Source organism: Buteo buteo, unplaced genomic scaffold (assembly GCF_964188355.1).
Source record: "Buteo buteo unplaced genomic scaffold, bButBut1.hap1.1 HAP1_SCAFFOLD_98, whole genome shotgun sequence".
Classification (NCBI taxonomy): Eukaryota; Metazoa; Chordata; class Aves; order Accipitriformes; family Accipitridae; genus Buteo; species Buteo buteo.
The window spans coordinates 142,177-155,637 of NW_027439261.1; the positions used below are offsets into that span (position 1 = coordinate 142,177).

The 13,461-nt window shown below is 52.5% G+C and overlaps 1 protein-coding gene across 1 annotated transcript in view; it reads right to left on the reverse strand.

Moving 5' to 3' along the window:
• LOC142027958 (immunoglobulin gamma-1 heavy chain-like) overlaps positions 1-13,461 on the reverse strand; it is a 108,775-nt gene that overhangs the window by 4,841 nt on the left and 90,473 nt on the right. The window contains exons 6-7 of the mRNA XM_075022111.1: positions 1,450-1,737; positions 185-523 (exon numbers count right to left, since the gene is read on the reverse strand). Of these exons, the coding sequence (XP_074878212.1) occupies positions 185-523; positions 1,450-1,737 (627 nt within the window). The remainder of the gene's footprint in view (positions 1-184; positions 524-1,449; positions 1,738-13,461) is intronic.

The following is a 13,461-nucleotide window of genomic DNA, read 5'->3' on the forward strand; positions in this document are numbered from 1 at the left end:
ACCTTCTCCATTGGTCTCACCACAACCACACAACCTTCTCCACCGGTGCCACCACGACCACTCAACCTTCTCCACCGGTGCCACCACGACCACACAACCTTCTCCACCCACACCACCCACCACGACCACGCGACCTTCTCCACCGGCGCCACCTCCCCGCCCCGTGCCACACCCACGTCCTCACCTGAGCAGGCCCGGGCGTGGTCCTGGACGATGGTGCCGGAGGCGGGATGTCTGACGCGGCAGGTGAAGGTCTTCCCTTCCAACCACTCGGTGTGGCTGACGTTGGTACGGCTGGTGACGGAGTAGGTGGCGGCACCTTCTTCTCGCCGCGGCGACGTCTGAGTGACCAGTAGAAGATCGGGGATCCCGTCAACCAACCATTCCACTTCCACGGTGGCCGGGGTGAAGCCGGTGATGAGGCAGAAGAGCTCCACCGACTCCTCGCCCAACGTGGGGCTGCAGGAAGTGGTGTAGAGGATCTGGACCTCGGGCGGGATGGGCGTGGCCGGCCCTCTGCACGCTGCGCCGGAAGGGAGGAGGAGGAAGTTAGGGGGGGGGCGGGGGGGGGAGGAGCTTCCATTGGCCAATGGGGCTTGGGGGACGTTCCACCTGATGGAAGAAGTTATGGGGCCGACAGAACTTTCCGTAGGGCGACGGGTCTTGGAGGACATGGCATGAGTTATGGGGCTGGGGGAGGAGCTTCCATGGGCCAACGGGCCTTGGGGATGTCCCACCCCACTGAAGAAGTTGTGGGGCTGGGGGAGGAGCTTCCATGGGCCAACGGGCCTTGGGGATGTCCCACCCCACTGAAGAAGTTGTGGGGCTGGGGGAGGAGCTTCCATGGGCCAATGGGCCTTGGGGATGTCCAACCTCATGGCATGGGTCATGGCAAGAGGGGAGGAGCTTCCATGGGCCAATGGGTGTTGGAGGACGTCCCACCCCATTGAAGAAGTTGTGGGGCTGGGGGAGGAGCTTCCATGGTCCAATGGGACTGGAGGACGTCCCACATCACCCCATGAGCTATGGGGCTGGGGGAGGAGCTTCCATGGGCCAATGGGTTTTGGAGGACGTCCCACCCCATTGAAGAAGTTATGGGGCTGGGGGAGGAGCTTCCATCGTTCAGTGGGTCTCGGGGACGTCCCACCTCACCCCATGAGTTATGGGGCTGGGGGAGGAGCTTCCATGGTCCAATGGATCTTTGGGACATCCCACCTCACCGCATGAGTTATGGGGCTGGGGGAGGAGCTTCCATCACCCAATGGGTCTTGGGGACATCCCACCCCATTGAAGAAGTTATGGGGCTGGGGGAGGACCTTCCATGGTCCAATGGGACTGGAGGACATCCCACCTCACCCCATGAGTTATGGGGCTGGGGGAGGACCTTCCATCGTCCAATGGGTCTTGAGGCCCTCCCCCGCCCCCTCCCCCTCTTCCCCCCCCCCTTACCTTTGACCTTCTTGTTGATGGTGCTGCTGGTGGGGGGGTGGGTGACGGTGCAGGTGTAGGTCTGGTCGTGGGCGCCGTGGGGCAGGAGGAGTTGACTGCTGAGGCGGTGAAGGCCGGAGCCCGACTCGCGGGTGAGGGGGAAGGTGGTGACGCCGGTGGTGGCCCCGCCCCAGGTGATGGTGACGGGCGGGGGGAGGTAACCGGTCACCAAACACGCCACCGCCAGGGGGCCGGTGCTCTCCCCACAGCAAGTGCTGAGGGGGAAGACGGTGGGAGCCGAGGAGGTGGCTGTGGGGCAGGAAGAGGAGGGGGTCAGGCGAGCCCCACGGCGAGCGGCGGGGCAGGAGGAACTCGGTCCCGTGGGGCGGAGAAGGTTTCCTGCCCCATAGGATGGGGGAAGGACTTCTGCCCCATAGGATGGGGAGGAACTCCTGCCCCATAGGGTTAGCAGAAGAACTCCTGCCCCATAGGATGGGGGAAGGACTTCTGCCCCATAGGATGGGGAGGAACTCCTGCCCCATAGGATGGGAGAACTTCTGCCCCATAGGATGGGGAGGAACTCCTGCCCCATAGGATGGGGAAGAACTTCTGCCCCATAGGATGGGGAGGAACTCCTGCCCCATAGGATGGGAGAACTTCTGCCCCATAAGATGGGGAGGAACTCCTGCCCCATAGGATGGGTGAAGAGCTTCTGCCCCATAGGGTGAGCAGAAGGACTCCTGCCCCATAGGGTTAGTGGAGGAACTCCTGCGCCATAGGATGGGGAGGAACTCCTGCCCCATAGGTTGGGGGAAAAACTCCTGCCCCATAGGATGGGGAAGAACTTCTGCCCCATAGGATGGGGAGGTGATGAGACACCAAGTCAACATCAATCTCTAGCCCCACGGCAGTCCCCAGCCCCACGGCTGTCCCTGACCCACGGCTAGATCCAGCCCCACAGATATGCCCAGAACCAAGGATGTTCCTGCCCCATAGATATCTCTGCCCCACGGCTATCATCTGCCTCATGGTTATCCCTGCCCCACAGCCATCCCTGCCCCACAGCTAGCCCTGCCCCACAGCTGTCCCTGCCCCATTGCTAGCCCTGACCCACAGCCTTCTGTGCCCCACAGCTATCCTCGACCCACAGCTAACCCTGACCCACAGCTAAACGTGACCCACAGCTAAACGTGACCCACATCTATGCTGGCCCCATTGCTGTCCCTGACCCACAGATTTCTCTGCCCCACAGCTCTCCCCAACCCACAGCTAGCCCTGACCCACAACTAGCCCTTGCCCCATGGCTGTCCCCAGCCCCACGGCTGTCCCTGCCCCACAGCTATCCCCGACCCACAGCTATCCCCGACCCACAACTATCCCTGACCCCACAGGTTACCGTGACCCACAGCTGCCCCAGCCCCACAGCTATTCCCAACCCATGGCTCTCCCTGCCCCACAGATCTCCCTGCCCCACAGCTAGCCCTCAACAACAGCTATCCCTGACCCATGGCTATGCCTGCCCCACAGCTAGCCCTGCCCCACAGCTAGCTCTGACCCACAGCTTTCCCTGCCCCACAGCTAACCCCGACCCACAGCTGTCCCTGACCCATTGCTAGCGCTGACCCACAGCTTTCTGTGCCCCACAGCTACCCCTGCCCCACAGCTAGCCCCACCGAGAGCTAACCGTGACCCACAGCTATCCCTGCCCCACAGTTATTCCTGCCCCATGGCTAGCCCAGCCCCACAGCTATCCCTCAACAACAGCTATCCCAGCCCCACAGCTATTCCTGCCCCACGGCTATTCCCAGCCCCACAGCTATCCCCGACCCACAGCTATACTGGCCCCACAGCTATCTGTTGCCCTACAGCTAGCCCTGCCCCACAGCTCTCCCTGCCCCATAGCTAACCCCAACCCACAGCTACCCCAGCCCCACAGCTATCCCTGCCCCATGGCTGTCCCCAGCCCCACAGCTAACCCCGACCCACAGCTACCCTGGCTCCACAGCTATCCGTTGCCCTATAGCTCTCCCTGCCCCACAGCTATCCCTGCCCCACAGCTATTCCTGCCCCACAGCTATCCTGGCCCCACAGCTATCTGTTGCCCTATAGCTCTCCCTGCCCCACAGCTTTCCCTGCCCCACAGCTATCCTTGACCCACAGCTATCCGCTGCCCTATAGCTCTCCCTGACCCACAGCTTTCCCTGCCCCACAGCTATCCCTGCCCCACAGCTAGCCCTCACCAGCAGCTAACCGTGACCCACAGCTCTCCCTGCCCACAGCTATTCCTGCCCCACAGCTATCCTGGCCCCACAGCTATCCGTTGCCCTATAGCTCTCCCTGCCCCACAGCTTTCCTTGCCCCACAGCTATCCTTGACCCACAGCTATCCGCTGCCCTATAGCTCTCCCTGACCCACAGCTTTCCCTGCCCCACAGCTATCCCTGCCCCACAGCTAGCCCTCACCAACAGCTAACCGTGACCCACAGCTATTCCTGCCCCATGGCTAGCCCAGCCCCACAGTTATCTGTGACCCACAGCTATTCCTGCCCCATAGCTAGCCCTCAACAACAGCTATCCCAGCCCCACAGCTATCCTGGCCCCACAGCTATCCGTTGCCCTATAGCTCTCCCTGCCCCACAGCTCTCCCTGCCCCACAGCTAGCCCTTCCCCACAGGTAACTGTGACCCACAGCTATCCCTGCCCCACAGCTATCCCTGCCCCACCACTAACCCCGACCCACAGCTAACCCCGACCCACAGCTATCCCTGCCCCACAGCTATTCCTGCCCCATGGCTAGCCCAGCCCCACAGCTATCCCTGACCCACAGCTATCCCTGCCCCACAGCTAACCCCGACCCACAGCTAGCCCAGCCCCACAGCTATCCCTGCCCCACAGGTAACTGTGACCCACAGCTCTCCCTGCCCCACAGCTAACCCCGACCCACAGCTAGCCCTGCCCCACAGCTATCCCAGCCCCACAGCTATCCATTGCCCTATAGCCCTCCCTGCCCCACAGCTATCCCTGCTCCACATCTATTCCTGCCCCACACCTCTCCTCAGCCCCACACATTGTCCACCCTATTTCTAAGTCCACGCTAGAGATTCGGGCTCAATTCCGGCGATTTTGGGTCAACACCCCAGACCTTGGCGCCAACGGTTGGATTTTTGGGTCCGTACTGGAGATTTTTGGGTCCGGGACGGATCCTCGGGGATGATGCTGGAATTTTGAGTCCAAAAGGGTCATTTTTGATCCATCCTGCTGCCCTTCCATCTGTGGTGGAATTTTGGGGTGAATTCCGGAGGGTTTGGGTCCATCACGGCGATCTTGGGTCCGTCACAGTGATTTTGGGTCCACAAGTGACATTTTTAGGTCTATAATGGAAATTTGGGGTCCTTCATGGAGGCCTCAAGCCTCGATGGCATTTTTGGGTCCATAATAGCTATTTTTGGGTCATAATAGCTATTTTTGGGTCCATAATAGGTATTTTGGCGACCATACTGGATTTTTGGGGTCCATAAAGAGGATTTTTGGGTCCAAAATGAGGATTTGGGGATCCACAATGAAGTTCTGGGTCCGTAATGAAGATTTTTGGGTCCATAATGGAGATTTTGGGGTCCAAAATGAAGATTTTTGGATCCATAATGATGATTTGGGTCCGTAATGAAGATTTTTGGGTCCAGAATGAAGTTCTGGGTCCACAATGGAGATTTTGGGGTCCAAAATGAAGATTTTGGGGTCCACAATGAAGTTCTGGGTCCATAATGGAGATTTTTGGGTCCATAATGAAGATCTTTGGGTCCAAAATGGTGATTTTTGAGTCCGTAATGGAGATTTTTGGGTCCAGAATGAAGATTTTTGGGTCCATGCTGGAGTTTGAAGATCCATAACGCAGATTTTTGGCTTTGTAAGGCAGATCTTTGGCTTCATAATGGAGATTTTGGGGTTCACAAGGGAGATTTTTGGCTTCGTAACGGAGATTTTTGGGTCCGTGCCGGCGTTTTTGGCCACTGAGCTTCATCCTGAGCCCAACCTCCAAAAAAAAAAAAGACACACCACCAGAAATAACGATTAATTAACCAAAAAAACCCGTCAAGGGCCACCCCCAGGTGGAAAAAGGCAGCCAGGCGTCACCTCCCCCACGCTTCCCCAAATTCGGGTAAATTTCTGCAGAAATTGGCCACGGCGGGAGGGGGCGGGGCAGGGCCCCAAATCGCCGTTTCTTGCCTCAGTTCAGAGCTGGGATGTCCCCTCCCCCACCCTGGCCTTATTAGGAGGGTGATCAATAGGCGATAGGGTCAATAACCAATAGAATTAATAATAAGACCCAGAAGCAATAGGATCGATAATCTGTAGGGTCAATAATCAATAGAATCAATGATTAATAGGACTGAGAACCAATAGGATCAATAACCAATAGGATCGAATCGCTAACCAATAGGATTGATAAACAGTAGGGTTAATAACTACTAAGATCAATAATCAATAGGATTGGTAACTAATAGGGTGTATAACCGATAGAATCAATAATTAATAGGACCGAGAAGCAATAGGATCAATAATCAGTAGGGTCAATAATTAATAAGCTCAATAACCAATAGGATTGATAACCAAAAGGGTCAATAATCAATAGAATCAATAATTAATAGGGCCAATAACCAAGAGGATCCATAACCAATAGGATCAATATTCAGTGGGGTCAATAACTGATAAGATCAATAACCAATAGGGTCAATAACCAATAAGATCAATAATCAATAGGGTGAAAACCCAATAGGATTGATAACTAAAAGGGTCAATAACCAATCGGATCAATAGCCAATAGGATCAATAACCAATCGGATCAATAACCAATGGGATCAATAACCAATCGGGTCAATAGCCAATGGGGTTCATTCCCCTTGGCCGCTCCTTTGACCTTAACCGGGATTTTTTCCATCTCCAGGCGGCTGCTGGTGGCGATGGGAGGCGGAGCCAGGTGGGAGCCAATGGGGATGCGGGGGTGGGATTTGACCAGGAGCGGGGCGGGATTCCAACTGGGATTGGGGCGGGATTCCGACTGGGATGGGCTGGGATTTGACTGGGATGGGGGCGGGATTCGACTGGGATTGGGGTGGAATTCAACTGGGATTGGGGCGGGATTCAACGGGGATGGGGGTGGAATTCTGACTGGGATTGGGGTGGAATTCAACGGGGATTGGGGCGGGATTCCGACTGGGATGGGCTGGGATTTGACTGGGATGGGGGTGGGATTTGACTGGGATTGGGGCAGGATTCAACTGGGATTGGGGCAGGATTCAACTGGGATTGGGGCGGGATTCAGATGGGATTGGGGCGGGATTCAACTGGGATTGGGGAGGGATTTGACTGGGTTGGGGGCTGGATTCCAATTGGGATTGGGGTGGGATTCGACTGAGTTTGGCGTGGGATTCAACCAGGATTGGGGATGGATTCCAACAGGGATTGGGGTGGGATTCCAACTGGGATGGGGCCGGTATTCTGACCGGGATGGTGGCAGGATTCAACTGGAATGGGGGCAGGACTCAACTGGGATTGGGGCGGGATTCAACTGGGATTGGGGTGGGATTCAACTGGGATTGGGGCAGGATTCAACTGGGATGGGGCTCAGATTACGACTGGGAATGGGGGGATTGCAGGGATCCAGGGAGCAAAAACCACCCTTGGGACTGGGATCAGGATCAGGGGGATTGGGATCGGGATTGGGGGGATATCATGGATCCAAGGAGGAAAACACTCCATTGGGATTGGGATTGGGATTGGGATTGGGATAGGGGGGATATCATGGATCTGGGGAGCGAAGCATTCCATTGGGAGTGGGATTGGGAAGATTGGGATTGGAATCAGGGGGATTAGGGTCTGGGTGGGAGGATTGGGATCGGGATCAGGAAGATTGGGATTAGGATCGGGGGGATATCATGGACTGAGGGAGCAAAACACTCCATTGGGATTGGGATTGGGAGGATTGGGATTGGAATCAGGGGGATTAGGATCAGGATCGAGAGGATTTGGATCGGGATTGGAGGGATATCATGGATCCGAGGAGCAAAACACTCTGTTGGGATTGGGATTGGGATGAGGGGGATATCACGGATCCGGGGAGCAAAGCACTCCAATGGGAGCGGGATTGGGAGGATTGGGATTGGAATCAGGGGGATTAGGATCAGGATTGAGGGGATTTGGATCAGGATTGGGGGGATATCATGGATCCGAGGAGGAAAACACTCCATTGGGATTGGGATTGGGATCGGGATGGGGGGGTATATCATGGATCTGGGGACTAAAGCACTCCGTTGGGATCCAGATTGGGGTTATTGGGATCAGAGGGTTTGGGATTGGGATTGAGATTGAGGTTTGGGATTGGGATTAGGGGGGGATATCATGGACTGCGGGAGCAAAGCACTGGGATTGGGAGGATTGGGATTGGAATCAGGGGGATTAAGATCGGGATCGAGGGGATTTGGATCGGGATCAGGAAGATTGGGATTAGGATCAGGGGGATCACAACCAGGATTGCGGGGATTGAACGTAGCCAGGAAGTAAAACACTCCGTTGGGGTTGGGATTAGGATCAGGATCGGGGGGGTTATCACGGATCTGGGGACCAAAACACTCCATTGGGATCGGGATTGGGAGGATTGGGATTGGAATCAGGGGGATTAGGATCAGGATTGAGGAGATTGGGATCAGGATCGAGGGGATTCGGATCGGGATTGGGGCGATCGGGATGAGGATTGGGGGGGGATATCACGGATCCAGGGAGCAAAACACTCCGTTGGGACCGGGATCGGGATTGGGATTGGGATCGGGATTAGGATTGGGATTGGGGGCATTTCAGGGATTTGGGAAGCAAAAGAGAGGCCCCGCCCCTCCGATGACACGGGATGCCCCAGTTGAGTGGTCCCAGCTGGGCCAAGCCTTGGCATGACCCAGCAAAGCCCAGCCTAAAGGCAGGTGAGCAGCGCTCAGCTCCAATATTATCTAACGAAGCCCAGCTTAACGACGTCCTAGCAATGCCCGGCTTCGCCATGACCTAGAAAAGCTCAGCTCGGAGCTGTGCCAGCCAGTTTCGGCTCTGAGCCTCGATATTCCCTAACAAAGCCCGGCTTAGAGCCGCGCAAGCTGTGCTCGGCGTCAAGCTTTGCCGGCCATGCTTACTGAGCCGTGCCTACAGCGTTCGGCCTCGGTAATTTCTAGCAGAGTCCGGCTCTGAGCTGCGCTGGTGATGCTCAGCTTTGATATCGACCAGAAAAGCCCAGCTTAGAGCTGTCCTTGCCATTCTCAGCGTCAGTATTACCTAGAAAAGCTCAGCTCAGAGCTGTCCTAGCAATGCTCAGCTTTGATTTTATGCAGCAAAGCTCAGCTCTGAGCTGTCCTAGCAATTCTCAGTGTCAATATTACCTAGAAAAGCTCAGTTCTGAGCTGACCTAACAATGCTCAGCTTTGATATTATCCAGCAAAGCCCAGCTCAGAGCTGTCTTAGTAATACTCAGCTTCGATATTGCCTAGAAAATATTAACTCTGAGCTGTGCTAGCAAGTCTCAGCTACAAAATTAGATAGGAAATCTCAACTCAGAGCTGTCCCAGCAATGCTCAGCTTTGATATTATCCAGCAAAACCCAGCTCTGAGCTGTCTTACTAACGCTGAACATCAATATTACCTAGGAAAGCCCAGCGCAGAGCTGTCCTAGCAATACTCAGCTCAATATTACATAGAAAAAGCTCAGCTCAGAGCTGTGCTAGCGATGCTCAGCTTCGATATTATCTAGGAAAGCCCAGCTCTGAGCTGTGCTAGCGATGCTCAGCTACAGTATTCTCAGCAAAGCTCAGCTCAGAGCTGTCCTAGCAATACTCAGCTTTGATATTATCTAGGAAAGCTCAGCTCTGAGCTGTGCTAGCAAGTCTCAGCTTTGATATTTTCCAGTAAGGGTCAGCTCTGAGCTGTCCTAGGAACGCTCAGCTACAACATTATCCAGTGAAACTTAGCTCTGAGCTGTGCTGGCGATGCTCAGCTTTGATATCGACCAGAAAAGCCCAGCTTAGAGCTGTCCTTGCAATTCTCAGCGTCAGTATTACCTAGAAAAGCTCAGCTCAGAGCTGTCCTAGCAATGCTCAGCTTTGATTTTATCCAGCAAAGCTCAGCTCAGAGCTGTCCTAGCAATGCTCAGCTTTGATATTACCTAGAAAAGCTCAGTTCTGAGCTGTCCCAGCAATGCTCAGCTTGGATATTATCCAGCAAAGCCCAGCTCTGAGCTGTCTTAGTAATGCTGAACATCAATATTACCTAGGAAAGCCCAGCTCAGAGCTGTCTTAGTAATACTCAGCTTCGATATTGCCTAGAAAATATCAACTCTGAGCTGTGCTAGCAAGTCTCAGCTACAAAATTAGATAGGAAATCTCAACTCAGAGCTGTCCTAGCAATGCTCAGCTTTGATATTATCCAGCAAAACCCAGCTCTGAGCTGTCTTAGTAATGCTGAACATCAATATTACCTAGGAAAGCCCAGCTCAGAGCTGTCCTAGCAATACTCAGCTCGATATTACGTAGAAAAGCTCAGCTCAGAGCTGTGCTATCAAGTCTCAACTACAAAATTAGATAGGAAATCTCAACTCAGAGCTGTCCTAGCAATGCTCAGTTTTGATATTATCCAGCAAAGGTCAACTCTGAGCTGTCTTAGTAATGCTGAACATCAATATTACCTAGGAAAGCCCAGCTCAGAGCTGTCCTAGCAATACTCAGCTCGATATTACGTAGAAAAGCTCAGCTCAGAGCTGTGCTATCAAGTCTCAGCTTTGATATTATCCAGCAAAGCCCAGCTCTGAGCTGTCCTAGGAAAGCTCAGCTACAACATTATCCAGTGAAACTTAGCTCTGAGCTGTGCTAGTGATGCTCAGCTTTGATATCAACCAGAAAAGCCCAGCTTAGAGCTGTCCTTGCCATTCTCAGCGTCAGTATTACCTAGAAAAGCTCAGCTCAGAGCTGTCCTAGCAAGTCTCAGCTTTGATATTATCCAGCAAAACCCAGCTCCGAGCTGTCTTACTAACGCTGAACATCAATATCACCTAGTAAAGCCCAGCTCAGAGCTGTCCTAGCAATACTCAGCTTCGATATTATCCCGGAAAGCTCAGCTTAGAGACTTGATAGCAATGTTCAGCTCCAGTGGTGTCTAGCAAAGCCCAGCTCTGAGCCATGCAAACCAGATTAGGCATCGAGCTTTGCTAGCCATGCTTACCCAGCCGTGCTCGCTAGGCTCAGCTTCAATATTACAGAACAAAGCTCATGTCTGAGCTGTCCTAGCGATGCTCAGCCACAAAATTACATAGGAAATCTCAACTCGGAGCTGTCCTAGAAAAGCTCAGCTTCGATATTACCTAGGAAAGCCCAGCTCTGAGCTGCCCTAGCAATGCTCAGCTTGGATATTATCCAGCAAAGCCCAGTTCTGAGCTGTCTTAGTAATGCTGAACATCAATATTACCTAGGAAAGCCCAGCTCAGAGCTGTCCTAGCAATACTCAGCTTCGATATTGCCTAGAAAATATCAACTCTGAGCTGTGCTAGCAAGTCTCAGCTACAAAATTAGATAGGAAATCTCAACTCAGAGCTGTCCTAGCAATGCTCAGCTTTGATATTATCCAGCAAAACCCAGCTCTGAGCTGTCTTAGTAATGCTGAACATCAATATTACCTAGGAAAGCCCAGCTCAGAGCTGTCCTAGCAATACTCAGCTCGATATTACGTAGAAAAGCTCAGCTCAGAGCTGTGCTATCAAGTCTCAGCTTTGATATTATCCAGCAAAGCCCAGCTCTGAGCTGTCCTAGGAAAGCTCAGCTACAACATTATCCAGTGAAACTTAGCTCTGAGCTGTGCTAGTGATGCTCAGCTTTGATATCAACCAGAAAAGCCCAGCTTAGAGCTGTCCTTGCCATTCTCAGCGTCAGTATTACCTAGAAAAGCTCAGCTCAGAGCTGTCCTAGCAAGTCTCAGCTTTGATATTATCCAGCAAAACCCAGCTCCGAGCTGTCTTACTAACGCTGAACATCAATATCACCTAGTAAAGCCCAGCTCAGAGCTGTCCTAGCAATAATCAGCTTCGATATTATCCCGGAAAGCTCAGCTTAGAGACTTGATAGCAATGTTCAGCTCCAGTGGTGTCTAGCAAAGCCCAGCTCTGAGCCATGCAAACCAGATTAGGCATCGAGCTTTGCTAGCCATGCTTACCCAGCCGTGCTCTCTAGGCTCAGCTTCGATATTACAGAACAAAGCTCATGTCTGAGCTGTCCTAGCGATGCTCAGCCACAAAATTACATAGGAAATCTCAACTCGGAGGTGTGCTAGAAAAGCTCAGCTTCGATATTATCTAGGAAAGCCCAGCTCTGAGCTGCCTTAGCAATGCTCAGCTTTGATATTATTCAGCAAAGCTCAACTTTGATATTATCCAGCAAAGCTCAGCTCTGATATTATCCAGCAAAGCTCAGCTCAGAGCTGTCCTAGCAATACTCAGCTTCAATATTACCTAAAAAATCTCAGCTCAGAGCTGTGCTAGTGATGCTTAGCTTTGATTTTAACTAGGAAAGCTCAGCTCAGAGCTGTACTAGTAATGCTGAGCATCAGTATCATCTAGGAAAGCCCAGCACAGCCCTGTCCTAGCATTACTTAGCTTCGATATTACCTAGAAAAGCTCAGCTCAGAGCTGTGCTATCAAGTCTCAGCTTTGATATTATCCAGCAAAGCCCAGCTCTGAGCTGTCCTAGGAAAGCTCAACTACAACATTATCCAGCGAAACTCAACCGTGAGCTGTGCTAGGGATGCTCAGCTTTGATATTATTTAGGAAAACTCAGCACAGAGCTCTCCTAGCAATACTCAGCATCGATAATACCTAGAAAAGCTCAGCTCACAGCTGTGCTAGTGATGCTGAGCTCCAATATGACCTAGGAAAGCCCAGCTCAGAGCTGTCCTAGCAATGCTCAGCTACAATATTATCCAGCAAAGGTCAGCTCTGAGCTGTCCAAGTAATGCTGAACATCAATATTACGTAGGAAAGCCCAGCTCAGAGCTGTCCTAGCAATACTCAGCTTCAGTATTACCTAAAAAATCTCAGCTCAGAGCTGTGCTAGGAATGGTCAGCTTTGATATTTTCCAGCAAAGCTGAGCTCTGAGCCATGCTTGCAATGCTCAGCTTGATATTATCTAGGAAAGCTCAGCTCTGAGCTATGCTAGTAATGCTGAGCATCAGTATTACCCAGCAAAGCTCAGCTCAGAGCTGTACTAGTAATGCCAATCATCAATATTACCCAGCAAAGCCCATCTCAGAGCTCTCCTAGCAATGCTCAGCTCCAGTATTCTCAGCAAAGCTCAGCTCTGAGCTGTGATAGCAATACCCAGCTTCGATATTACCAGGAAAAGCTCAGCTCTGAGCCGTGCTTGCAATTCTCAGCTTTCATATTATACAGAAAAGCTCAGCTCAGAGCTGTCCTAGCAATGCTCAGGTACAATATTATTCACAAAGCTCAGCTCAGAGCTGTCCTAGCAATACTCAGCTTCAATATTACCTAGAAAAGCTCAGCTTTGAGCTGTACTAGCAAGTCTCAGCTTTGATAGTATCCAGCAAAGCTCAGCTCTGAGCTGTCCTAGCAATGTTCAGCTACAGTATTATCCAGCAAAGCTCAGCTCTGAGCTTTCCTAGCAATGCTTAGCTTTGATATTATCAAGGAAAGCTCAGCGCAGAGCTCTCCTAGCAATACTCAGCTCGATATTACCTAGAAAAGCTCAGCTCAGAGCTGTGCTAGCGATGCTCAGCTTCAATATTACCTAGGAAAGCCCAGCTTAGAGCTGTGCTAGCGATGCTCAGCTACAATATTACCCAGCAGAGCTCAGCTCTGAGCTGTCCTAGCAATGCCTAGCTTTGAAATTACCTAGGAAAGCTCAGCTCTGAGCTGTGCTAGTAATGCTGAGCATCAGTATTACCCAGCAAAGCTCAGCTCAGAGCTCTCCTAGCAATGCTCAGCTCCAGTATTCTCAGCA